Raw genomic sequence first — 27,906 nt, 5'->3', positions numbered from 1 at the left:
AGCGTTATGTTTGGATGGGCCACTAGGGGCTGCTAGCGGCCTGCTACGACTTTTGAAATGGTCTGGTATTGTTTCAAAAGGATGATGAACCAGTAACTAAGCTCTATCAGATTCAGAACATACTTTACTTACTTATGTTTGTTGTCCATCAAATCCAAAGTGAGTTATTTGATGGCTGACGTACCGTTTGTTGCAGGCGGGGCATGTGTAAATAGTAGTGGTCGTCATGTCATCCATGTGGAAGTGGTGTGCTGCCTGTGCTGGCACGGCAACGGTGTCCTATGGTTCCACCTGAGCCGCTTTTGTTGTCTACTTGCTGTCCTCTCCAGCAGCAGCATGCTCCAGCGGTGACAAGGTCCTCTGATAAAGATAACACTTTATTATTGATCCCAGTGGGGAAATTCTGGACTGAAATATCGTAGTCAGGTGGCTTAGTGAAATTACCATAGATAGGGCAGATAAAATAACGCAGTAAATTACGCATGAGGCTTCTTTGGGACCTAGAGTAGAGATGAATTGTAGCTTTGGAGCCCACCAGATGAAAAAATACCTCTTTATCATATCTATTCAAAAACAGTTCAATTATCTGTGTGGCCTTGTCATCTCATCCATCCACTCGGGTGAGGCCCTGGGGTATAACTTTAACGAATGTACCTTTTCCATCTTATTTTGTGTTCCTTAGTTCTTCACTTCAGTAGTTTATCACTATGCATCGCAAATTATATTATTTCATACCTACAGTCGAGTCGAAAAACGGTGTTTTGGTCGTTTGGATAACTCTGGAAGAGTCCTCAGATCAGACTCCCTCTTGTGACAGTTTACTAAAAACGCTTCGCCGTACGACGGAGTCGCACGACAGCTGATCTACAAGCTCACACGCATCTCATCCTTGACACATTGTGAGCTTGTAGATCTTCTATTTTTATCCAATGGAGAGTGTTCCGTGTCATGACGTCATGCGTCCGCTTCGCCTTATCCAATGAGGAGTGTTTTAGCCAGGCAGCTCTCAGGCATCAAACATTACACGGAACGGAATATGGCGCAGACCGGAGAGAACAGCAGCACCGTTCGTTAAAGTTTCTTTTTTACATCACCATGTTATGTTATTAATGCGTTATAATCTATAATATTGTCGACCTTGCGTGAAGCCCAGGACATTGCTGTTGGTAAGTAGACAAAGATTATTATTATTTTGCTAGTTGTTCTCGTCTCGTCTGTCTCCGAGGAAGGTCGTGCTTTTCACGAAGAGGACAGATGGATGCCAGACATCATGGTCCACTCCACTGTCTACTTCCACTAGACACATCAACAGAAGCTGAAGTTTCATAGTCTGAACATGACCTTTCGCTGTAATTTAATTACTTTCAATGGCGACGTGATCTACTGAATACAATTCAACACAGCGTGGTCTAGAAATGGACTGACTATTCGGAGTTTAACGTCAGTGAGCGCGTTATGAACTCATCTTTTTAGCGCGCGGGGGGGGGGGGGGGGTGGGCTGGTACAGAAACATTATGTTTGAATGCCAATGCCTATGGATTTGCAATGCAGTATGCAAATTTTGCATACTGATATCCATGTGATCTGGAAAGCTGTAAATGGACAACAGTCAACAGGCGCGGGATGTTAAGTAGAAACTTGTTATAACGGCGTCGGTGTAATGTAATGTAACTGTTGTTCAAGGATCTTATGTGGCTGCTTTTGTGTCTAATTATACATTTAAACATAGTTTTCCCCCTTTTTCTAGGGACTATAAAACCATTGCTATTATGTGCCTCTACTAGAAAAGATAGAGTATCACACAGCATGTGGATCTGGTTGGAAAAATATACTGTAGGCTAGTTACAATAAATAAAACATGTCTTCAGGGCTAGCAAATAATATCCTTATCTGGGCCTCCTCGTCTCTCACTAACTCAGCTGATCATCACATGCAGTGTCAGTGTGTGTACGGCTCTTCTACCAGCTAACTTTGACACTTCACTGTGTTGTGGTGGCATAATCTGGCATTAATATTGATTCTTCCATGGTTTTCTTTCACTGTGTCCTTATCTAAGTAGGCTAGTTCTGAATTTTGGCAGCCTCAAGCTGGCCCTCTTTGGATCATGGAATGTGATGAGTGTGTCTTGCCTTTTTATGGCCAAGCCAGGCTCAGCAGTGTGGCGGAGGGGTTTCTACTGACATCACTTCACTCTGAAGATTGTCTTGGCCTGCTGTATGCAAACTGAGCAGGCTGGTTTGACTAGAGAGAGCAGCTGTGTTGTCGTTGGACATTTGTCTACCAGGTGCAGAGTTAGAGAAGACAGAAGAGTCATGTTGTTGATGGCAATGCTAATGATTAACAACATTCAAATATTATAAAATATTATAATTCAACAGCTATGATGCTACATGTTTTGTGGATTTGAAAGGTTTGCATATACTCACTTTTCCGACTTCACCTTTCTTTTACTTACTTTTATCTTCAATATGTACTTTGCATCAAATCATCGCTATGGGGTGATCAGCCAATCACAAGCCAATGTTTGTGTTCACACAAACCCGGAAAGCTGGGCATAGGAGGGGCTAGCACCCCTCAAAAAGCAAAATAAATAAATACATATATATCTATCTAAGCAGGCCACTTTGTTCACTCTTTACTGGTGGTAATTACCACATCATACCAGCAAGGGGAAACACAAGTTGTTTTGTAACACAATAGTAGTATACAACAATCTGTTTTTGATTTACCCTGTTTACATGCAGAGTAGTTCAAAAATAAATCATTCTCTCACTGACTGTTTAAGTAGTCATATGGGTGTGTACTGTGTGTAGTTATATTAAGAATTGTGTCTCAAGTTTGAATGAGAGAACATTTCTATTCCAAAGTATGAGGTATGGAGAGTGAACTGTTTTAGGCCCATAGGTGTAGAGACATTTCACCAATAAATAGCTTTTGGGAATTATCAACCAAGTACAGGACTCTCATTATTAGTGCAATGAAGGAGGTGCATTCAGACTATAGAGGGTATGCGCATGCTTAAAGTGAATTGCACATCGAGTGGCTAAGCAACATGCAAAGTGAGTTTTAACGTTGTTTATTGCAATCAGATAGGACTTTTCTGTTTGGATGCATGGGTTGTCAAGGCCAGAAAGTAGTTTTTTGCCACTCAGTAGGCATTCCTGCATAACTTCCTGGTTTGATGATGATGTCACGCGCATATATAGGCTAAAGTGGACAACAGCCAGACAAGTGGACACAGCTGACAGGGGCACTGTCCCGGAATGATACATTGTCTGGTTACAGCCATTAACATTACAGTAACATTGTACAATGTAACAATTATAACTATTCACTGCATTATAAGGGTTTTGTTGCAGGATCAAGGCCATAATGCCATAGTAATCTCAAGGACTCATTACTGTCATGCTATTCTCGCGTAGCCAGACAACTATTCCACAATCTCCTAATGCTATATAGAGTCTGGAACTATAGCCCCCATGAGCTGAGTATTAGGAAGCTGCCATTTCCGTTTTCTAAGCAGCAAGCTATATATGTATGCTTAGATGATTTCTATTTACATTAGAATAAATTTGCGTGACTGTAAAGACGAAACGGAAGCGGGGAGGAGGCTCCACTTTTTGCTCATGATAGCTCTTCCATTGCTCCAGACTGTATGATGGAAGCATTTGGTAACGCGAGACTACTGTCATGCATTCATGCATACATGTCTGCCATGTGCCGATTCATAAAATGTAAGCTTGTGTGCAGCATACTATTTTCCCACTGTCAACCAAGTATGACATTGCAGTGCTTACAGCACATCTAACAATTTGTGGTTAGTTACAGGAATTGTAAGTTAGTCACATAACAGACTAACTGCCTTCATGATTTGGGCTGTGGTTGTGCTAGAGCCTTTGGTATGGCTAAAGCGGAAAATGTGCTGCACCACATTGTTTGTTTGAAAATCTCTTCTTTTCAACGAGGGACAAAGTATAAGTTAGGTTTAAGAACGTTGCCTCCCCCGGCGGCTCTGAGGGGGGTTTTCCCTTGGTAGATCATTACCAACCACTAACTGTTTGGGTTCCTGGAGCACACACTGTTACTACTGTTGGGGTACAGTACATGGTACAGGGGCGTACGCTATCTGCGTGGGAAGTGTTGTTGCCAGATGGTAGTCACACGCTCACCGTCACACTCGTTTCTCTGTTGCTCACCCCCGGCGTCCTCGCATACTAGACGGTAAGACTGCTTGTCTACCACTTCTGTTCCCTTCCTTCTTTTCCTTCCCTCCTTCCTTCCCTCCCTTCCTTTGAGAGTATAGGTTTCTGTCAGCGACACGCAGCTATTCTAGGGGCCGGTTGGTCAACACGTTTACCGTATGTTGCTCAATACTTGCTCATCTTACTTATTTACCTTCTCTGTGTGTCTGGAAATGTCTGGAAATGTATCTGTCCACTGCTGTTGTCGATCCGCTATACTACGTTATGCATGGTATGCTGGATCAAAACTGCAGCCAATATAATCCCACATTTTCATTATACTCTCCTTCCATTTGTTCAATCACTAACAACTACATAAAGAATGAAACAAGCAAACTTGACATATAGGGATGGCTCATCATTTATCCCTGTGAAAGGCAATTACCCTTTCATGACTTAACAAAATAATCACTTCCGCAGACGTTAGGAGGATCAAGGATGTGTGTCTAGTACAGGTCTGTGCAGTCACTCTGCACTGCAGAGAGAGAACACACTGGGTCCCGGCCTGCCCTTCAGGAGAGCAGTTTGATCCCCACCAGAGCTATGTGCACTGCTGCTGCATTGTTGAACCTTAGTGTGGAATGTGTGCCCGACTGTTCTTTCAGCTATGGAAGACCAGGAGGTTTGTCTGTCGCAAGTTACAACCGTTTAAACAAATCTATCTAAGGAGACTCCTATGCCATTTTGAGAAGGAATGATCATCCCCATTATTAAACGTGCAAGCAATCAGTTAAGGTTTTTGAACTGTGACCATGATGACTAACACCCAAATATCGGCACTGATCAAATGTACATATTATAATAGTATGTATTAAAGCTAAATATGAATATCATATAGCCAGAGGTATAACTTTCTAGATACATCATGCATGTTCAAATAGCTGGGGGGGCAAAAACAATTACAAACGGTTACAAAGTACACCCCCACATCTCCCTGACGTGAAATGGTGCAACATTCCTTTCCACCTCTTGTTCTTCTCTTGTGACCAGCGCTGTCTCTACTGCGTGCGTTCACACAGTGCATTGTGATTTTACAAGCTCATTGATGGATATTATGACAGGAAGTAGTGTTGCTCGCTGCTGTCTGTGCTGCTGACGCTGGTGAAGAGGCATGGGCTAGGCTGCCTTTTGTCTTGTGAGAGACCCAGTTAGGCCTAGTTTATACTTTGTACAACCAGCACGTGCGTTGGTTTTCAGGTTAATTTTTTTTTTAAAGTCATTTTCTGTGAGCAACGCAGTAGTACAAATTTTGGGCAGGAACACCTTTTGGTGTTAGCATTACGTTATGCTTTAGCTATTGAAAAATAGCAGATCTACAAGCTCATAGCGCGCCACCGAGTAGCGTGCTACGAGCTTGTGGGTCTGCTATTTTTTTTTAATCGAAGAACGACTGACATAGAAACATAGCTTTTTCAGAAAACTGTCAGGATGTACATGTAGAAGACGTTTTTAGAATCTGATCTCAGGTCAAACTGGGTGGCTGATGGAGGAGGTGAGGGTGTTGACTGTTGATACTCCCTAGCAGTGAGGTGTTCTCCCAGTCCCCACAAAGCCCCCACTCCTCCCCATCCTGGAAATGGACACTGCCACCAGTGTATTTATAGAGCAGTGGCAAGCTCTCTTTCTTAAACACGGACAAGGGGCTGTGCATATTCACGCTGGAGCTGTGCTGTGCTGTAAACTTTTTCTTCTGACACCTCGTGTAAATTCAGGCTTTCTTGTGTTTCTCAAATCAGTTCTGTGAGACTGACTAGCAGTTTGGTTTCATTTTAGGCTCCATTCTTGATTAGATCGTTGTTGTTGGATTTACTATTTGAAATTTGGTTAACAATTATAAAAGGCTTGAGTTGGAGTTTTTCATATGGTACTGCGGCTGTGCAAGTAGTCTTGTGTTGCCAGACAAGATTAGAGCTCTCCGCCTACTGATACTGACACCTGTGGAAATCTAAATTCATTGAATGGACTTACTTGGACACTAGAGAAAATCAACGGTAACAAAACTACCGGTATGCCCACACTGCTTTGAAAACCAATCCTGTTACTGTCCCAATATGAAGAAATACCCTGAAGGTTCTGTGATGCTGTCATCTTTTAAATTTCGGAATAGCTTTCACCTAGTTTTAGCCCATTCATTGAATTAGATGCTTTTAGGGCTTTTACTATATTTTTTCACTTGATTAGAACTTGTTTCATAAACACCAGATGAAAAAAGTAAGACTGAAACACATTTCCATTCATTATATTATGTTTCAGATGACCATCGTCTCCTGAACACCACCTCTTGAAACCGAGAGACCCAGAGAGGGAGGAGAGATGGAGAAGCCTGCCCTGCTGCAGACCCAGCCGTCCACGCTGCCTTTCTTCGACACGGCCCACGCCTTCAACCTGCTGCGAGGAATCCACGAGCTCCGCGCCGAGTCCAAGTTCTTCGACGTCACTCTGTGCGCCGAGGGCCGGGAGTTCCACTGCCACCGCACCGTGCTGGCCGCCGCCAGCACCTACTTCAGGGCCATGTTCGCCGGAACGCTCCGAGAGAGCGGCATGGACCGGGTGGTTCTGCACGAGGTGTCGGCCGAGCTGCTCGGCCTGCTGGTGGACTTTTGCTACACGGGTCGAGTCACGGTCACGCAGGACAACGTGGACCTCCTGCTGAAGACGGCGGACCTGTTCCAGTTCCCCTCGGTAAAGGAGGCGTGCTGCACGTTCCTGGAGCAGGGGCTGGACGTGACCAACTGCCTGGAGATCCAGGACTTTGCGGAGGCCTTCGCCTGCCGAGAGCTGGCCACCAGCGCGCGGCGCTTTGTCCTGAGGAACATCATGGAGTTGGCCAAAGGGGTAGACTTTGAGCGGTTGACGTGGAAGCGTCTCCTGGAGTTCGTGTCAGACGATGAGCTGAGCGTGGACAAGGAAGAGACGGCGTACCAGATCGCCGGGCGCTGGGTGAAGGCCGACCTCCAGCGGAGGCTGCACTACTGGCCCGAACTTCTACAGCAGATCCGACTGCCTTTCGTGCGCCGGTTCTTCTTGCTGGCCCACGTGGAAAGCGATCCCCTGGTCTACCTCTCCCCCACCTGTCTCCGCATGGTCAGCGAGGCCCGCAGCTTCCAGTCGTGCGAGTACGACCGCCATGACAGACCCTGCCACCGCATGCGGCCGCGACCGTCCACCGGCTTGGCGGAGATCCTCGTCATCGTAGGAGGTTGCGACCAGGACTGCGATGAGCTGGTTACCGTCGACTGTTACAATCCCCAGACTGGACAGTGGCGCTACCTGGCCGAGTTCCCTGACCACCTTGGAGGAGGCTACAGTATAGCTTCCCTAGGAAATGATATGTATGTTACAGGTAAGCTGATTGTATTGTAGGCATACCCCTTATTCAAAACAGAAATAAACAAGGAAAAGAGCAGACAAATACCACCCCTCTACTGGGAGAGCGCCACTAGTTAAAAATGTGAGTAATGGCCCTACACACTGTAGGAGTTTTAAAGTTGTCGGCGAGTCATCAGATCGTTGTATGTATTTCACACTACAGGAGTATATTTCTTAAATCGACTGTCATTATATCGTTGTGGCTTTCACACTAAACGATTGGTCGCCGACTAGGCATCACACACGGCAAGAGTTCACCAAGATTCGATCCAGACCCGATAGGCTACATAAAGGCCATAAAGGTCTCTGTGCACTCTGGACACCATGCAAAGTAGGAGGAAAGGACATGGGGCCATTGTCCAGGAAGTATTAAGGTGCACTGCAGTTTTGTAGATAATCTTGTTTGGCAGTACAATTAATGCCAGTGGAATGTTTTAGTTAATTGTCGCAGTAGAGCCAAAGCATGGGATTGACATAAAACCAACAATCTTTTGAAGTTCATGAAAGTGCACAGAATATTTCATGGCAATGAATCCAGAAAATAAATAAGATGTTGTCTGGGACCAAAGACCCGACCATTAGCGGCGCTAAAATCAAGTTCCCTTTTTGGTGTTTTAACTAAGCATTATGTTATACTTTAGCTATTGAAAAATAGCAGATCTACATTCTCATAGTGGTGCACTACAAGCTTGTAGGTCTGCTATTTTAGAAAAATCGTAAAAATGCGGCACAAATCTTTGAATATATATTCTTTCAGAGCGAACGTTTTTTTTATTTCGACGTCAGGCCTAAAAGGGCTAATATTAACACTACGGTATGTCAGTTTTAAATGCCTTACAAGTCTGTTAGATAGGGTGCAGAGTAGACATTCTTCAGTGGTTACATTTGCACACTACAATGCGAAAGCATTATAGTGTAGCCATCCCACAGTAGCTTTCCGGTTCCCCTCTTTCATCTTATGAAGCTGTCGGACTGAGTCGGACACAGTGCTTATAAATAAACTGCTGGCTCTCTGGCTGGTGACTGCATGCCCAGACCGCAATGGCCGGCCTATCTTCATCAGCAGCACTGGCCAATTAAAAGTGGTTTCACTGAAGAAACATCTCAAACCCTCATACTGTCAGCAATTCTGACAGGACAATGAAGAGTGTTCTTCATACTATTTATTAGTAGTAGTGGTGCCTCTTTCTGTTCTAAAATAAGCAACATCAGTATAGCTAGCACACGATGGTGTTGGTTTTGAAAGGTACCTTCATGCTGACAGGCAGGTTTGCTATTTTAGTTCAATATAATATCCGTTTGTATTATGGAGTCATGCCTATCCATGACATAAGCAGAGTCTGCCCTTGAATCTAAAGCTGGCTGTCAGTAAGCTCAATAGCTAGATCCCCGTACTCAAATGTCTGTCTCCTCTGTCCTACACTACAGCATAACAGTGTTACAGTGAAATTGGTGACCTAGTAATTATGTGACTGACTTGTGGACTTCACTTATTATTGATGTCCAAACATAAATCACTGTTGCCTGTTTGTTTATCATCAGATGTACAGCTAGTGGTATTTAGGCCTACACATTGCAAGATGTCAGATGTGCATTATGTGCATTAAGTCCACAAGATGGTCACACATTTCGGCATATGTCTGCCATGACAGACAGAGGACGCAGAGATTTGAATATAATTTGACTAATGAAGACATTAGAGGGAATTGAAAGTTGAGATTGTGGTGCTAGTGAGGCTGTATATCATTATGTATGTAGTATACACTGACTGTCCAGTGCAGAGACGCTGGCTATTATAAAAAACAATTTCATGAATATTGTTTGCTGTGTGGCAGGTGGTTCTGACGGCTCTCGTCTTTACGACGGCGTGTGGCGCTACAAGTCCAGCGTCAACGAGTGGACAGAGGTGTCGCCCATGCTAAAACCCCGTGAGTACCACAGTACCTGTGTGCTGAAGGGCCAGCTGTACGTGGTGGGCTCGGACAGCACAGAGCGCTACGACCAGTCCCTCGACTGCTGGGAGGCACTGCCGGCCATGCTGCACGCCATGGACAACTGCTCCACCACGACCTGCAACGGCCACCTGTACGCCATCGGCTCTCTGACCAGCGAGGACACCATGGCCATCCAGTGCTACGACCCGGACACCAACCGGTGGTCCCTGGTCAACAGTGGTGAGCTGCCCCCGTGGTCTTTTGCACCCAAAACGGTCACCCTCAATGGACTCGTCTACTTTGTGAGGTGAGGCTCATCAGGAATCACCAACCAAAAGATCAGTTGCATTTCATACGGAACTATGCAGACCCGCCTCAGCTACAACAATCGGTTTAACCACCCTATTTTGGGGTCATTATACTGTAGGTGTAGGCAAATAACACTTAGAATTTTTTCTAAGACACAATGCAGCACATTGAGCTTGTAGATGTGATATTTTTGCTATTCATCATGTAGCAAAACATCTACCGTTTCAGTGGGTATCGTGAGTACGAACTTTTTAAAGCTTGACCTCCTGTGATTGTCGTTTGCAGGGATGACTCTGCTGAGGTGGACGTTTACAATCCCCAGAAGAATGAGTGGGACAAAATCAGCCCAATGACACAGGTACTGTATATGTACTGTAAGCCACAATTGGACAACATTTGGAATCCATTTATTTTGTGTCTCCTGTCCCTGATTCATTTCATCCTCCCCACTCTCAGGTCCACGTCGGAGGAAGTGTGGCAGCCCTCGGCGGCAAGCTGTACGTGTCTGGCGGCTACGACAACACGTTTGAACTCTCCGACGTGGTGGAGGCCTACGACCCGGTCACCTTGACCTGGACCCCTGCCGGACGACTGCCCCAGCCCACCTTTTGGCACGGCAGCGTCAGCATATTTCGGCAGTTCATGCCGCAGGTGTCCGGCTCGTTCGAGCCCGTCGACATGCCGGACTCCAACGCCATCCACTTGCATCGGCACCGGCGTCAGCAGGCCCTGCACAACCTTAACAACAATCTCAACCAAAACCAGGGTGTTGTGAACCCAGTCCCAGAGCACTGAGTTTGGATCCTGACGATTCAGTCCCCCCCCCCCATATAGTGCCGTAATCGGATGACTGTGATTAGAAATCAGTACTATACTACAGCTGTAAAGATGGACAAAAGGCATGTTGGAACTCGGTGTGTACCTTGACATGGAACTGAGTGTGTACCTTACCTTGACTTGGAACTGAGTGTGTACCTTACCTTGACTTGGAACTGAGTGTGTACCTTGACTTGGAACTGAGTGTGTACCTTACCTTGACTTGGAACTGAGTGTACCTTGACTTGGAACTGAGTGTGTACCTTGACTTGGAACTGAGTGTGTACCTTACCTTGACTTGGAACTGAGTGTGTACCTTACCTTGACTAGGAACTGAGTGTGTACCTTGACTAGGAACTGAGTGCGTACCTTGACTTGGAACTGAGTGTGTACCTTGACTTGGAACTGAGTGTGTACCATACTGTTGACTTGGTTCATTGTAATCTACTTGCCTGCTATGCTGTCATATTGATAAGCATCCATTTCCCAAAGCATGCCTATTGACTGGATGAATTTCAGACTAGCGAGGCGTTACACTGTTTGCACAGACCTGTCGGTGGCTGGAGTGGACCGTTGTGGATCGGTTGTATTCCACAAAATACATATTAAAGGCGTTTGAAATCCCAAACTCACATTTTAGCAACTTTTAATCAACATATAAAACCAATGCACCCATGGTGTGATTTATATTCAATTGCATAATGTAATTCTCCTCAATTTTTCTGGCTTGGCCATCTATTATTTGACAACACTGTCTGAATTGGGTGGTGTTTTTGGGTAGTTGACAGACACATCAAGTTACCACACATAAGCTGCCCCCCTCTCACTTGCCCCAAAGCCCATGGTTGTCACTCACACTTCCCGCCTCCCCCTCCCCACCTACCCTTGCTGTTGACAACCACCTCAGACCCCAAAACCATTAAAGGGACACTTCACCCTTTTTGCAAAATAATATATGTTAATGACGTTTAGGAGCTTTAGAACACTTTCCTGGGGGTCTTTATGTGTGTAATATGTGGTTTTAGATATTTTAGATTGTAGCAGTGAGCCTGTTGTCTCTGATGTCATGGACACTGGGCTCACTTCCTTCCTGGACTACATGTTGTCTCAGTAAGACAGCTCTCCCCCCTATCCACAAGGAGGAGCAGTGCACCAAAGAATTATGGGAATTGTAGTCCAGGAAGGTAGTGAGACCAGTGTCCATGACATCAGAGACAACAGGCTCACTGCTACAATCTAAAATATCTAAAACCACATATTACACACATAAATACCCCCAGGAAAGTGATCTAAAGCTTCTAAACGTCATTAACATATATTTTTTTGCAAAAAGGGTGAAGTGTCCCTTTAAGCTTTTCAAAACATTCCATTCGAATTCAGTCACCATTGTTATTTGGCACTAGTAACCAGGCATATGGCAATCTGGGAACCCGGGGGGGTTCCTTTGAATTCAAGCTCAGTCTGAATCTGTTTTGAGAGATTACGCATAAGTTATGGTAGTTGGGTTCAGTACGTAGTTAAGAGCTGTGAATAACCATTGAATGGTTCCTCAAGAAATTGAGAATAGTTGTCTTGATCACAACTACTGCCGGTTATTTAGTGATAATCCATACATAGGCTGAACAATATTACCATGTCTCAGTCACAATCCTGTCCCTTGCCTTGACAGGGCCCATCCATGAGTTTGTAACCGCCGTTCTACAGTAGTATAGTGTGCATGAAGTAGGTTTCTTTGAGGATCATTTGCATACATGTTTTACGGTTTGAAATGTTTATTTATGGATATATTTATGCTTTTTGTAGTAGTGTCATGTTCAGTTTCCAGTTGCAACATTACGGTCAATGAAATGTGGTACGTTGTAGTGGTGCAAGCAATAAGCATAACTGGAAGAGCTAAAAAGTTAAAATCTGTTTTGTATAGTACCATTTGGCTTTTTTAAAATTGTTATAGTATCACAACATGTTTCCTAGTTTTCATACAAGTTTGACTTGAGCTATTGAAGTTTGTAAATATAACCCTTATGTAACAGGTTTGCATAGTAATCATTTCCTTTTGTGTGATTATTAGAAATTAAACTGCAGGCAGGACTGTCCGTTTATTGTGCTGCTTACATTTGATGTGATGTAATCAACACATTACTAATATACTACTTTTATTGACAGCAGGTGATGTACAGTGAGGATGTGTTTATTTTAGAGCAAGTATTGGAACAAGTTATTGGGCCACAAATAAAGGAAAAGGTTCCCGTTGACTCAACAAAAGGGCACATCTCTTATGTAACAAACATTTGAAAGTCATGAGTCATCGGGGCAATCCGATACCGATAGTCAAGTGGTACATACCACACGGGTGCAAAATGCCCTGATGAGCGAGTCTCCGGTTTGATTCCGAGATGGCAAGACCATTTGCTGTATGCCTTTCCCATACTTTCTCATTTCCTGTCTCCATTATTACAGTAAAATAAAGGCTTAAAAATGCAACAAAAGATGCAACATGTGGATCAAGCCTGATCTTGATTATTCCTTATACATTAACTATAGACAAATCCGTGCAGGCTGCCCTGGGTGCAATCATAGCTTCAGTGACTTGGACTCTTCCTCGATCTGAGCACAAACGCGGATGAGTATGGATTCCCTACCAGATGACTCCCTGCATTCACGTGATGTATTTTGTGAGTACAGATACAGTACTCCTACATACAGGATGTAATGTCAATCCAGTTCAGTTTACATGCCTCAACAATGGAGCACTTCAGGTTTTATGCAGTATGCTTAGTGAGTTTAAGAATAATCCTCATGCTGTTAATATAATAATAATAATGAATAAAAAACAGGAATAATAAATAAAAATAAAGGTTTGTCAAGGTCAGTTTCCATGGGTCAGATTCCTCACACGTTAAGGCTTTATTATATTGTAAGCTTTGCTCAAGTTCACATAAATAATTATTGGGTACTTTTTAGATGGCTTCTCTCTGCCCTCAGATTTTGCTTTCCGATACATTCTCCACCATTGCCTCCACAATCATTGTGGGCTCGTATGCTCTGGTGACCAGCTGCGACTGCTGCAAGACTTCTGACACCACAAGGCTCTCCACTGTCTGGACCGGCAAGAGTTCCGCCATCACCGGGTCAACCGTGTGGATAACCACCCTGACAATGTTAGTTGGATCCAACACAGGCATGGAGCCATGCTCTGGGTTTGATGGCTCCGGGTTCGCAGGGTGGTGGTGTGTGTAGCCCTTCTCTTGAGGGAACAGCAGACTTTCAGTGGTTTCACTGTCACTTTGTCCGTTGTCGATTTCCTCCACGATCACGTTCCTTAGCTTCCTCTGCCGTGGGTTGTAGTTGTCAGTGCGTTTGTGTATTTGACAGTGTCGCCGCAGGTGAGCCTGGAGAAGGGACAGTTACTGTAGGAGAACCACTTAAGCTCTCTGTATACACCTTGATCTATAAAGCTCACAATGCGTTGTGATCTTGTAGATCGTCTCTTTGCTATTTTTAACATATTTTGACAGTTTTGAGAACTTTTTGCATATGACATGACCAAGATAGGTTGAAAGTGGTTGCGTACCTGACGGGTAAACTTGTAGCCACAGTCTGAGCACTGAAACTTCCTCACCCCCTTGTGGCGACGCACATGGACACGGAGCTGCTCCATGGCTGATGAAGTTACAGAACAAGAATGTTTTCATTATTAACCATGGTGGTTTTGTTGAAATCAGTGAATTGTTTTGGCAATATTGGTCCTGGGACTCAAATGGTGGAGTACCTGACACAGAAAACTGTTTACATGCATACAACACTTGTATGAATAATCAAGTTAACCACATGAACCCACAGTCCATATTCTGAGGCAAACGTTCATCAAAAATAGCTGATCTACAAGCTCACAACGTGGCATTTTGTGATCTGTTGTGAGCTTGTAGATCTGCAATTTTCTGCAAAGATATTTAGCGTGTAGAGAAAAAGGTAGGGGACAGACATAAACCCAACTAAATATATACGGTTTAAGCTGTCAAGATCATAGATTGATTAAAACATTTATTTTACATGGTTGCAAACACCAAAATAATCCAATTTACAATGGCTTTTGTTATGATATAGACTGAGAAGTATATGATATAATATCATCCGAACAGCTGCTGTGATAAGATACAAATAAAAAAACTAAATTTAGGTGGTTTTATAATAAAAAAAACGAAATTAAAGAGGCCTCTCTGTTGATCCAAAATGTGGTCCTCTGCCATTCACCCACTCACTATATGTTGTTATTTGTATACATAATGCCACTTCTACTTCTGTAACTCTTATTATTTTGCCTCATAAACATTGAAATCCAAATAAAAGGATTGTTCATTTTTTTTTAATGCCATGGCCTTCTCTGTTTGAATGTCTTCACTTGAGTAACTTTAAATGTTCCGATTGTGTCTTTAGTTTGGCATGTCTTACCTTTGAAGGTTTTACTACATATGTTACAACAATGTGGCCGGCCCTCCTGGTGCTTGCTGGCAACATGGCGAATCAAGGGGCCTTTCTCTGTGAAGCGCTGCTCGCAGAACTCGCAGCTAAAGGGACGTTCGCCAGTATGTGTCCGATGGTGCTTGTAGAGACTGGCTGTTATCCAGAAGTGGAAGGTAACATTAAAGTAACAGCAAAGTGCATCTTAAAAATAATTTTGAGGTAGGCTACTTGAGTATTTCCATTTTCTGATACTTTATACTCAGAGCAAACACTCAGAGCCAACTTTTGTTACTAGTTACCTTTCAGTTGTTACAAAACCTACCATAAACCACTTAAGCCCCACATCATACTTTGGCTATTCAAAGTACTTAGTAAGTACTTAGTAAGTCTTAGTATTTCATCCACCCACTGCTGGTATCACAGATACACAATTCTCTGTGTTCATTTATCCATTTGTAACTGTGTACAAATGTAACCAAATGGACCCCTTCACGGGTCGATTTATACACTCTCAAGAGTTAAATTAAGACTATGTGTAGTAGTTGTTAACTTGTTTTAACTACGTATTAGTCTTCACAGGTGATAACAGATTAACAGTCGGTTACCTTGGGTCCTGAACGTTTTTCCACATAGATCACACTGGTAGGGCCTCTCGCCAGTGTGTACTCGCAGATGCATGTTCAAATTTGTCTTCTGGGTGAACGCATGACCACAATGGATGCACACAAATGGGCGTTCATTTCTGTAAGGTAGGACATGAACGCCAAATTTAACACTACCTGAATTGGTGCCAAAGAGCACCCACTTTATTCATGTCAATTGCTGTAAATGAATAACTGCAAAAGCAAATGCATTGCTATTTTTATATACTTTCTAAAATATCATTCCTGCAAGTGAAACCTGAAAGCTAAAATACGAATGTGTACCTAAAAATAACACTTTCTTTTAGCATGCTTGATGGCACAAGGGGCTGATGCTGAACTGTTTTACTCAGATGTTTTCTCCACCTCCATCCTTCAGCATTCTGTACTGTATTTTCTACTTCAACTACTAATCTCATTTTCCTTTCTAACTGTATTCTACAGTAATAGAACCCAAAACCCACTACCTGTGAATGGCTTTGATGTGCATCTGCAGGCCATTTCTGCTGGAGGCTCGGTGACCACACTCCTCACACACAAATGGCTTCTCACCACGATGCTTAGCGGCCTCATGTACCCGCAACTCTGTGCGAGTTAAGAAGCACTTTGTGCACTGGGCACACTATGGACAAAACATTAATTATTTTAGACACTAAAGTTTACCTCTTACACTCAAAATTATTAACAATATAAAAAACACCACTAATAAGTTGAAATTTCCTTGAAATACAGAAAATTAAATAAAAAAATAACTTACAGCATGTGGTTTGGGAAACCCATGGATTTTGATCATATGAAGTGTCAAATCTTTCTTCTGCATGAATTGCTCGGTACAACATGTACACTAAAAATGTATATAGATGCAATATGAATTATGTTATTCACAACTAAACAGATACAGTACATCTGCAGACTTTTATTTATTTAATCTTGATTGTGTTTACCTTATTGGGCATATCACCTGTGTGGGAAATAATGTGTAAACGTAACTCCTGTTTCTTGTTAAACGTTGAGTCACAGGTTGGGCAAGAGTACATCTGCAAGAAGGCAAATACAAAACACTGAACAAGATATATAGTTTCAAAGATCATGGTCATTCATTTAAGTTAACCACATTAAACCTTGCATCCCTGTTTTGGGCAAATTTGCCTACATTTCCAAAGGTTTTCAAACTTATTTTTAAACACCTTGTGAGCTTGCAGATCGTCTATTTTTTGCTATTCCTATGAGGAAGTAACAGTTAATCAAAGTAATCGATTTATTTGGTTATAAAAATAATCTATTTTTAAAAATAGCAAATCTGCAAGATCACGTGTTGCGAGCTTGTAGATTAGCTATTTTTGTGCAACACAATTGTAAAACAAAGTATAAATAAATGGCTTAAGTGGTTATATATATATATATATATATATATATATTATTTTTTTATGTACTTCATAATGTAACTTTTTTCAGACCTCCAGTTCTAGGCAACACAGAATGGGGGGGGGACTTTCTCCACACATCAACTCTAAGGTATATTAATGACATAGTAAAATGTTGAAAATGACTGAGTGGTATTCCCCTTTAAGTGGTTATGGTAAACCATCAATATAACCCATTGATACATGAGGCCGATTCTAAAACCTAACCTACGTTTTCTGAAACCCTTCAGATTCTTTAAAAAATATATATATAATGATGTTGCTATATGTATAGCAATAACTAATGAGACACAGAGGTAGCATCCGCCTTCAAAGGTAAAACAACGTATACAGTGCAGTATGGGTTGCACCAGGTATTTAAAAATGGAACTCATCTCACTCACATGCACTTTTTCACAGTTTCTGGACTCATGTTCTAAGAGATTCTCTTTTCTGAAGTATCTCTTTCCACACTTCATGCATGCAAAGGGCTTCTCGCCTGTATGCCGCCTACAAGCACAACAAAGAGGAATACGTTATTATTTCCACACCACAGATGGGGAAAAATATGTATGTTTGTAGAATAGTAGCATACCTGTTGTGGACTTTGAGATAGTATTTGCTACGGAAGGTTTTGTCACACGTGGGACACTGGACAGAGCCCTTTTTGGAGTCGTCTTCCATTGCCTCACCGTTCTCATTTAGATTTTTACTTGGGACCTTGCGTCTTCGAGTTGTTGACGATGATGGAGCTGTTGGTTGGGCAACTGGAACATAGTCATCATCTGAGTCTTCAAGGGTGAGCCCTCTGAAATTACCATCGTCTTCTGCCTCATCTTCATTCACTTGACATACCTCATTGTTGTCATGTATATCGATCTGCAACTCTGTCATCTGAAAATAATATTTGACAAAATAATCACCATCCTCCTCTTCGTCGTATTTGCAACTATAGTTATACCTTTTTGCTAATGACTAGTCTAACAATGTAATTAATGATATTACTTTGTTATTCGTTATAAAACTACTTCTCTTTCACAAGATCATGTGCTTAGTTTTTTCACCTCTGTTTCAGTTGTAGGCTGGAGTGGGCTGCTTTGAACACCATCAGAACTTTCAGTACAAATATGCAATCCGCTCTTGCTGGCTCTATCAGGGAGTGTGGCCTCGATGCGTGGGCTCTCACCAACCAATCGTCTGGGGCCCTTGACTTTGCGGCCAGAGCGAGTGGTAGTGGCAGTGACTATGTCAGTGTCAAAGCTGGGCTCATCTTCAGCAAATACAATTGGACTTTTCTGCTTCTCTGAACAATAAGCAGTACTTACTGCTGTTGACTTCTTTGGTCTCCCCCTTTTCCGCTTCACGGGGAAAGCTTCCTTTGAGCATTCTTCTCTGAACTCCTGACAGAGTGCAAGTGCTCGTGGTACACACAAGCTGACAGCTGCATGATGCACCCTCTCCAGGTTGACAGGGTCCAGATGCAACTCTCCAGTGTAGACAAAGTTCAAAAGCAGTTCGAGACCATCATTGGGGCATTCTTGTAGGGAGACCTCCATGCATGTCTTGTTGGTGGAGGTCAATGGCTCTTCTTGGAACCGTTCACTGAAACAGGCAAGGATGTTGCGATGGGCCAAGTAGACCACCCCATCTCCCACATCTAACATAGCATCACAATAGCGCCCTACCGCCCTCTGTTTGTTTAGAGAGGACAGCACATGTTGTGCATGATCACCTCCTCGTGGATGCATCTCGCAATGCAGTGGAGACTGATGCTACTCGGGAGTCGGGACCACTTCATACGATCAGGAATGTCTGTAAAATAAAAACGATAATAACACCTGCTCCGCTGCTCGTATCATCAATGCACGATCTCTGTTCATATTCAGTCACAGTGACATTAAATAACATAACGAACATCAAGTGGTCTTTATTCAAATTAACACTTTGGCTTTTTAATGTTTATTGCACTTTCCATTTAACTATTTTAACCGTTTCAATTTATATTTATGTCCGGGATGTTTTACTGAACTTCTTCTATACGGATCGTGTCAGGTATTAAACAAAAGTTGCTTAAATTGCCTATTTGTTTAGACCGATTGCATCAAATTGTAGCAAACCCCTTAGCTACGTATGCCTCGACGTTTACTATACAACACATATTTTAAGACGCTCCCTTAGCTCTGCATACACCAGAGAGCAGAATTCTGACACGTTTTCAGTATGATTAATATATAATTCAGTCGCAGTTGTTGAGAACATTTATCTATTTCGATTACCTCATAATAAAGCGTAGAAAACAGTAGCTAAGCTACATGCACCTTGTTTCACAGACACACACGCCCAGGCCTCCGCAAAGTGCAGAAGGAAAAGGATGTGACGCCGTTTGGCACTCAAACTCCGTGAAAAACACCATTCGTCCAGCATGGAACAACTACTGTAACACGGATAATAACTAACTGAGCCTACTGAGGTATTTATCTGCAAACATAAATATATTCAACAATGCACCAATTTAATTTATATTATTTATTATTGGTGTAAATTAGCTGGGATACAAAGACTATGTGAAATAACAGTAGAGTTAACTGTCTTCACTCCGTGTAACAATCGTCGACCAACTCACTGGAAAACAGCGTCTCCGTCTACTGATTGTGGCTCACACACACTCACATGTATGTTAGCGTGTTAGCACCACCGGGCTGTAGTAAACGTGTCATCATAGTAGCTGACTGCTAACGTTTATATATAGAGTATAACGTTAGTATAGACACGAAAGTGAGACTACACCTTATTTCCACATTGGGGGGGTAAGTTTCCTCTATCTTGACTGAATACAACAAGGCTGTACCCACCAAGTTAGCCTAGCTAGGCTCAGGTAAGGTAGCGTGAGCTCATATTGTTGTAACAATAACCTTACGTTAGTTCAGAGACTGGTGATTGCACTTTGACGACGTCGTTCTAATATGTATTAGATGTTTATTACGATTGACGAATGGGCGGAGGTTCACTTATTCATAAAATAGCTAACTAGCGAACAATTTTCAATAAATGGGCAGTAGCTACAAGCCAAGCACAACGCATCGTGCGCTTTATAGGTGGGTTAGTTTAAACGTTTACCTGATAAAGCATGGACGTTTAATTAATTTCACAAGTCCAGGCTACAGTAACGTAGCCATGGTTCACATGACGCATCATGTCATGTTTCAGGGCTAACAGTATAACTTTTCTCCCATCACACCCTATGTGTCGTTAGTTTGACTCGTGCAAGCATCATCGTATTGTCTTTTCAGGACAAGCAAGATTCTGGTGAAACTTAAATTCTGAGATGATGTTTTGCTTGTCTCATCCTAGGGCTTCCCCGTTTGCACAGGAATCATGAAGGCAAATAAATACGTGCAAGCCAAGGGCTCTGCAAAGTCCATGAAGTGGAAGGGTGCAAAGGGTTGCAGACTGAATGTTAAGTCTTCTGATGACATTTCTTTGGCCCTGGCCCAAAAGTATCAAACCGATGTGAGGAAGAAACACAAAGTCAAGAGACTTCAGATGGAGCCCAAGCATGTTTCTGGCTCTAAGAAGAACTCTGATAATGAGTCTGGACTTCAGAAGTCCTATGCTCATACCAATGGCAGCTCAACAGTTACAACGGACAAAGAAGCTGAGGAGTCCGAGGACTGGAATGCATATGCCCAGTACGTTCTTGGAAATGAAGCACAGGCCTCGGATAGCATGCAGGATTTTGGCCCGGGTAGATTGGAAAGAGAGTCTTTCATTCACTGTGCAGAGAGGAATGATCATCAAAACCATGCAGTGCTCGTCATGCAGAAGAGTCAGGTATTCTCGGCTGAAGACTTACATTCTTGTGAAAAGTAAGACTTGTCTTACTTTTCACAGGCAACTGTTAGAGATGTTTGGATATCTGGTTCAGGTTCTACATATAATGCAGTGCAAACATGTTTTTGTTTGTTAGTTTTTTAATAAGATAGTCTTTATCTCTTGCAGACCCTGTGTTTCCGTGGGAAGTGCCTTTTGACCTGCCTCTATGGTCGTGTGGAGGTAATGGGATTTACAATTGAGGAGGGCCAGCAGTCGTACCCACTCTTCTCTCCCGCTTCCCATTGCCCGTTGACCATCACAGCTCTGGGGGCCTCTGAAGACGTCAGAGATGAAGGAATGGGGGCTACTGAAATCCTCCTCAAATATCTTACAACAGGTAAAAGCTTTTAGGTACTCACTCGTCATATTGTAGATTTTAAGTGTTAACTCCCTTTGTTCTTTGCACCAAAACAATTTCTTCTTATTTAACTGAATGGTGGATACAATCATGTAACCTAGATACCATACCCTGATGGAAAATGCTGTTTTACTTTTTTCTCTCTTTTTCTTACTATGTTCATTAGTACTTTCAATACTAGTTTACTAATTTATTTTACTGTCTTGTACTGTCTGTCTTTGTTTGTTTTTATTTGTCTTGTTCTGACCTTGATTGGAAAGGGGGGGGCGGGGGATATTTACAGCAAAATGTACAGATATGTTTATTCATTGCTGCATCAATAAAAATAAAGTGTTAAAAAAAATCTTCTTTTCTCTTTACACCCTTGTATTATGTTTCCTCTTCTCCAGCACAACAAAATAAGTTGGTGAAAAGGATAAGTCGGAAATCATCTGTGATTCTTCTGGAGCCTATGGAGACGGCCCTTACACGGTTCCTCTCCAGCTTCACGGAGCTCAGTGAATTATTCAGCCCTCCAGTGGTGAGTTGACTTCACACGTGGCTTATCTCGACAGACCTTTTTTATAAACAATCAAGCTTGAGACATTGAGGTTATAAATATGAGGCAAGTAATGCTCAACAGAATCCATTGTCCTCCCTGGTCTGTAGACTGAGCTCATGTCAGCTGTGCTGGACACACCACTCAACGGCCTGGGTGTGGTTCCATTGGTCGATACCGTACCAGGACTCATTGTGTCACAGAGCTGCAAAGATGCTCTCAATACAGTGGTCAGCGCTTGCCGAGGTAGTACACAAATAACAACATGAGATAGATTATATGGCATTTCGTTTGAAATCGCTGATCTACTGAGCTTTTCATCTGTATCAGACATGAACAAATATAATGCTTTTCTATTTAATAACTGTTTATAAAAACTAGTGACCTTTAAGCTTGGAAACGTAGTCAAGACATGTCATTCACAGGAGACATGGATGGCTGTGCGGTGATCCTTGTCTGCGGAACCAAGAATGTAGGGAAGTCAACGTTCAACCGCATCCTCATCAATACTTTATTAAATCAGTAAGTTATCCTTCCAACAACGCAAAAGACTGCTTTGGTACTCCTGTCATCACTTAGGACAGTCTGAGGCTTTCTGTAGTAAAATAATCTTGTGTGTTTTTGCAGCACCACGTGTATAGATTACTTGGAATGTGACTTGGGCCAAACAGAATTCACCCCCTCTGGCTGCCTCTCCATGTCTAGTGTTCGAGAGCCACTTCTGGGTATGTTAGGTCATTACTTTGTATCTATCATGTATCGATTGGATACATTGAAGTTCACAAAAGTGTGAGAACAACTATAATTTATTTAGAATGTATTAGGAAGAAGCGCCCTCAGGTCTTAATGGGTTAGGATTCTTCTCCCTGCCTTCAGGTCCTCCTTTCAGTCACCAGCGCGCACCAGAGCACATGATTTACTATGGTCAGACGTCATGTGAGACGGACATGGACCGCTACATGGAGATCCTCAAGTCCTTGTGGCATCGTCGACCGCAGAGAAGGGAGACCACTGTCGTCATCAACACCATGGGCTGGGTCAAAGGTCAGCGTCCAAACAAATTAGAATATTGGAATTGAGCCAGCAGATTTTGCATTTCCAGTTTGTTCAGTTTTTTTCCCACTGGATCGCTACCAGTGTGTTATGAGGGGAAACTGGACGCAGCTGATCAGCGCAATACATTGTCATTAAACGTGTGTGTTTTGGTTGTTTTGGCAGGTTTTGGATTCAAGTTGCTAGTGGACATGATACGCTTCTTCCCAGTCTCGCATGTAGTGCAGCTTGGTCACAGCGGGTTCTCCCAGTGTCCTGTCCTCACTCCAGAGTTTCTGAGGACAGCCCATGGGTGGCAGACGCACCCCCCTGCACAGGCTGCTCTGGACGAGTTTACAGAGAGTCACAGTCCACCTAAAAGTTATGTCCACATCACTGTACAGTCAGAGTTTAAAGATGTAACGAGACAAGGAACCGCGTAAGTACACGACTACACTGCTCAGTGCTCAATGTAGTGTAGTCTGTTATTGCTCAAACTGTCAGTAATCTTTCTTTTGGTATTCTAATCCAATCAAGATTTTCTTCCCGTGAAACTAAATATGATGCATGTAAGCACATACTAACGGCCGAGCTACACCAAGCGTACACGCTCTCGGTGTAGCTCGGCTGTAACCAATTCCAACCAGTAATATTGTGACAAAGCCATAGCTAAGATCGACACAGCTAAGATCCATTATGCTACACCAGAGTATGCTGTATGCCCTTAGGTGGCTGTGTTACAATTTCATTTTACAGCTAAACTGTACATGACATCTTATAATTCTTATTATTCTTTGATTAGCAGTGCACTGTCCAATTTGATAGTTTTTAACCAATAACCGTAGTTGTGATTGGCTGATAGACGCACGGCTCTGCGATCAATGTTAATTGTCCCACCTCCCTATCGTGTTTCGCAGTAAATGCGTCGCAATGCTCAAGTTAGATACTTGAAAAATGCCATTTCAACTCGGCTTCAAGAAGGAAGACTTATTTAAAACTGCACTCTGTAACAGTCCTACCCAAGATAAACACCGCTGTGACTCCACACAAGTGCTGGGTTTTACTACTACCGTAATTTCCGGACTATAAGCCGCACCTTTTTACCCATGATTTGAACCCTGCGGCTTATACAACGGTGCAGCTTATCTATGGATTTTTACAGCTAACGCAGAGCCATCTAAGGCTCTGAGCTAACGAAACGGCCACTAGGGGGCCACCTGCGGCTTATAGTCTGGTGCCTTGTATACATATTTGGGATTTTCCCTAAATTTGGCTGGTGCGGCTTATATTCAGGTGCGCCTTATAGTCCGGAAATTACGGTACTAACCACTTTGTTCACTAAAAGAGTTATAATGAAGCCAATTGAGTGTTCATTAAATGAACACTAGCATGGACAGACTACACAAACCTTTGTGCATGCATGCCTAAACTGATGTTTATTGATTTTGATAGGAAACACCAGCGAAGTAATGAGCAAAGAGAACTATCACTGCTGGCCTACCTCAGTCAGCTGCAGTCTCCTGATCCCAGTCCTATTAGACCTCTGCACTGCCTTATTCCCTACCAGGTACATACGTCAAAGAAAGCCCTTTTCAGGCAATTGATCATTATTTTTTTAAACAAATTTTATTTTCAGTTTTCACATACAATTAACCTGTTCAAACAGGAGAAGCATCTGTCGTTTCAGCAGATAGAAGTGTGAGAATTACACATATTGATATTTTGGTTTGGTGCCGTTCATACTCTGAAGACATTTGAGTTGAGCACATCAGTTCCATTGTTTTCTTGCTTAAAACAAACTACCAGGAGTGATTGAGAGTGGGGCGAAGACTAGAGCAGCGCCTATAGTTCAGCAAGACAAATACAATTTAGGAAAAAAATATGAATCGTAAAGTATTTTTCTTCCATGTTTGTTTCCTACAGTATACATACTGGTATGTGCTTGTTTCTATGCTTGAATATGCTGGGAACTCATTATAATTAATAACATTTGTTTTGAACTATTCCTATAGGTTCCCCATTCAGCAGTGGCTATAGGTGTGACCCACTGTGAGGTGGCACCCAATCACATGCTTTATGCTGCCAATGCCAGCTTGGTGGGGTTGTGCTGTCTGGGAGAGAAGGTAACCAGTAAAGGAGGCCCAGCCCTGCTGTCCCAGACACCCGTCTGCCCATGTGTGGGCTTAGGTATGTATGCCAACTCTCCACCGTGCTTTTATAGGCCCGACTCTCAGCCTATGCCGGTCATTAGCCCTGGGCTGGTGAAAAGTGTTTTGTTTTGGTACAGAAATAGATATGGATACCTCTGGTGTGGCCATATTCTGTGGGTGAAATGAGTGACCAGATCTATGAAAACAAGCCCAAAAGAAGCGACCCCACCACTTGAGCCCTATTACATCAGCTATTTTCAAAAATAATCTTGAAAGCAAGCAACTACACCTCCAGAAATGAGCCCAAACAAAAGCAACATCTATGAATATTTACAAGGGGCTTTACAGTAAAACAAGTCCGAAGTTGCTTATAATAAGCAGACCTGGCAACGCTGGCAGGCTACTTTCGCCTCCTGGTGTGGAGGTGTCATCTGAATGCAATGTGATGTTGGATGACTATTGTCAACAGACTAGCAATCTGGAATAGTGTGAAGTAGTATGTTTGGTGGAGAGAGGCCGTAGTTTTGGGCTGCAGAGTGGCAGCCCAAATCCGATTTTTGTGGCCTATCCACATTGGATTCAGATTGGTTTAATCAACGGCAAAAACAAACATTTTTGAGAATCAGATTTCATTGTATGTGAGAAACAAATCTGATTGACTTCCAGTCTGTACAAAGCCTATGGTCATGAATATTTGAGCAGTGAGAAAAGTATTTATTTAAAGACATTTAAGCCTCGGACAAAGCCAACTCTTGTTGGGCCGATCAAATAATTAGTATATTATAAGAGGGGGGGAAAGTGTTGTACCCTGCCCTTTTTTTTCTTCTTGCTAAGTATTTGATCAGCCCAAAACGTTGTTTACTGTCATGATTTGTCACAACAAGAGCTGGCTTTGTCCGTCTTTAAATAAATACTTTTTGAAACGTCTATGGGGGAAATGAATGGAATTATCTTCTGGGCCTGTCGTCATGAAAGGGGGGCGGGACTGTGACGCTCTATACAGTAAAATCCTCAGTTCATTTAACTATGAGAGTATTTACCATTGTTTGGGGGTCTTTTGAACTCTTCCTTTACAGGCGTTCTTCGAGGCATTGACATGAAACGAGGATTGTATTACCTGCTGACCCCCGTGGATCCCACTGTCCTTCGTGAGGTCAACTGTCTCCTCCTTGGAGCTGTCTCGTTACCTTCCTGTATCCTTAAAACACAGGTCAGATTATGTTTCTTTCAGTAGAGGAAAACCAAGAAGACTTTTCCTATTCTATTTAAAGGATGTTCTATGATTATTTATATATTTTAAACGGCCTGTGACGGATGTGACTGCTGTTGAGTTACCAATTAATAGCGACAAAATTGGGCCTGGGCCGTGGCTCAGTGGTCCAGGCATCTAGTCTGGCAGTGTGCCGCGGGTTCGACTCCCGATCCCGACGGCCTTTACTGCACGTCACTCCCCCATCTCTATCCCCATTTCCTGTCAGCCTACTGTCTGTCCCTCTATATTAAAAAGTATAAAAGAAAGGCAGAAGCCGCAAACAAAAACATAAAAAATTGATTCATCACAAAAAGCCAAAGTTTGTTTCCATTGTGGGCCATTATAAACAGTCTATACAAACACCATACAAAAACTAAATAATAAACGGTACACTTAAGGACACCAAAGGAATGAGCCTTTGGTGGACGTGGAGAGAATGTTTTCTTCCTGGTGGGTGGACAAATTGGGAAGAGAGGGGCTTGATGTTTACACAGATTTTATATAAATAAGGCCAGGAAAAGAGGGAAAAAATCTATACAAATTAAATACAAATATTTCAGTGGACCCCAAATTAAATTTACGACACCAAAGGCAAGATCCCTCATAGATAAATGTTAACAACCATGACGGCTACCATAAAAACTACTTTCTGGGGCAGACACTGCATATCTCAAGCTAATCACAAGAAATAAGTATTTAAAAAGTAAACATTGTTTTTGATGTCATAGAGGATTTATGTTTTACTATTGCGAAGAAATGCATGAATATTTGTCCAAAGCTTCCTCTAAAAGTTGCTTACATTTTTTTTGTCTCCGTTTCAGCCGGGCTTTGAGGGAGAGTTGCCCTATGTCACTACGGACTACAGTTTCGATGTCACTGGGGCAGGAAAACTTCGTGTCTTCAAGGGATTGGCAAGGCCTAGTCAAATGGCGACAAAATGACATTTTTATTCCACACGGGACAAGTATTTTTGTTCTTCAACCCTTGTTTACTTGCTTGTTACACCAAGCCAGGATTGGCATTTGAATGTGCAGGGCCGATGCCGGTTGTTTTTCTTTTCAGCATTCGGTGGGACTGTGTAGTGAATACTACAGAGACTGCTTGTGGTGCCAAGTGGCCTGGCAATCCATGTCTTATAATTGGATGACTTCAGTTGTCCTGGCCATGTCCAACCAAGTACAGTTTTGCTGGTGGTGCGAGTCAAACATGTCAGACGGTGATATAAACTTCAGTTTTAAGTTCTTGTTTGGTGTCTGTTCCTGGTAGGTGACATTCCAAAGCTGAGACCGAATATATCTTGTCATTAACATTTTACATTAAACAAAAAAATACTTTTGTCCACACTTGTGTGATTATTGTTAATAATGTCAACACACTGTTCTGCTTGGCGACCACTGTTGTGGAAAGTGCAGGGAGGGTGTATTTGTTGAGCTACACAGAGCCTCTGTATTTGTTAACACTTTGTTTATATGTCAGTATTGTATTGGAATGGCACAATTTGGAAGATGTTTTACCTTTCCATGACCCTT

At 42.7% G+C, this 27,906-nt stretch overlaps 3 protein-coding genes across 7 annotated transcripts; 2 read left to right on the top strand and 1 right to left on the bottom strand.

Moving 5' to 3' along the window:
• The first annotated feature begins 1,025 nt into the window (after nucleotides 1-1,025).
• On the top strand, nucleotides 1,026-12,762 carry klhl21 (kelch-like family member 21). 3 transcript variants are annotated; one of them, XM_080764834.1, is made up of 5 exons: nucleotides 1,026-1,166; nucleotides 6,495-7,584; nucleotides 9,446-9,851; nucleotides 10,139-10,211; nucleotides 10,310-12,762. In XM_080764834.1, the coding sequence occupies exons 2-5, from the start codon at nucleotides 6,555-6,557 to the stop codon at nucleotides 10,646-10,648; spliced, it is 1,848 nt and encodes a 615-aa protein (XP_080620960.1). In that variant the 5' UTR covers nucleotides 1,026-1,166; nucleotides 6,495-6,554; the 3' UTR covers nucleotides 10,649-12,762. The 3 variants fall into 3 exon arrangements, with proteins under 3 accessions (XP_080620960.1, XP_080620962.1, XP_080620961.1); XM_080764836.1 differs by lacking the exon at nucleotides 1,026-1,166 and adding an exon at nucleotides 5,890-5,943; XM_080764835.1 differs by lacking the exon at nucleotides 1,026-1,166 and adding an exon at nucleotides 5,963-6,247.
• A 138-nt stretch (nucleotides 12,763-12,900) lies between these two features.
• On the bottom strand, nucleotides 12,901-19,519 carry zbtb48 (zinc finger and BTB domain containing 48). The gene is made up of 11 exons (XM_080764830.1): nucleotides 19,451-19,519; nucleotides 18,239-18,986; nucleotides 17,770-18,068; nucleotides 17,579-17,684; nucleotides 16,716-16,808; nucleotides 16,529-16,615; nucleotides 16,239-16,393; nucleotides 15,736-15,872; nucleotides 15,119-15,283; nucleotides 14,241-14,329; nucleotides 12,901-14,058 (listed from the first exon to the last, which is right to left on the bottom strand). The coding sequence occupies exons 2-11, from the start codon at nucleotides 18,920-18,922 to the stop codon at nucleotides 13,648-13,650; spliced, it is 2,226 nt and encodes a 741-aa protein (XP_080620956.1). The 5' UTR covers nucleotides 18,923-18,986; nucleotides 19,451-19,519; the 3' UTR covers nucleotides 12,901-13,647.
• nol9 (nucleolar protein 9) lies at nucleotides 19,352-27,716 on the top strand. 3 transcript variants are annotated; one of them, XM_080764831.1, is made up of 13 exons: nucleotides 19,352-19,644; nucleotides 20,526-21,005; nucleotides 21,174-21,384; nucleotides 21,795-21,925; nucleotides 22,054-22,189; nucleotides 22,369-22,465; nucleotides 22,571-22,668; nucleotides 22,820-22,987; nucleotides 23,162-23,414; nucleotides 24,428-24,542; nucleotides 24,988-25,162; nucleotides 26,202-26,335; nucleotides 27,199-27,716. In XM_080764831.1, the coding sequence occupies exons 2-13, from the start codon at nucleotides 20,550-20,552 to the stop codon at nucleotides 27,316-27,318; spliced, it is 2,094 nt and encodes a 697-aa protein (XP_080620957.1). In that variant the 5' UTR covers nucleotides 19,352-19,644; nucleotides 20,526-20,549; the 3' UTR covers nucleotides 27,319-27,716. The 3 variants fall into 3 exon arrangements, with proteins under 3 accessions (XP_080620957.1, XP_080620958.1, XP_080620959.1); XM_080764832.1 differs by lacking the exon at nucleotides 19,352-19,644 and adding an exon at nucleotides 19,802-19,981; XM_080764833.1 differs by lacking the exon at nucleotides 19,352-19,644 and adding an exon at nucleotides 19,802-20,049.
• The last annotated feature ends 190 nt before the right edge of the window (nucleotides 27,717-27,906 follow it).

Source organism: Protomyctophum bolini (genome assembly GCF_963924005.1).
Source record: "Protomyctophum bolini genome assembly, chromosome: 5".
NCBI lineage: Eukaryota > Metazoa > Chordata > Actinopteri > Myctophiformes > Myctophidae > Protomyctophum > Protomyctophum bolini.
Note: the sequence above shows the minus strand (reverse complement) of the source record. Positions and strands in the feature narration are given on the sequence as shown.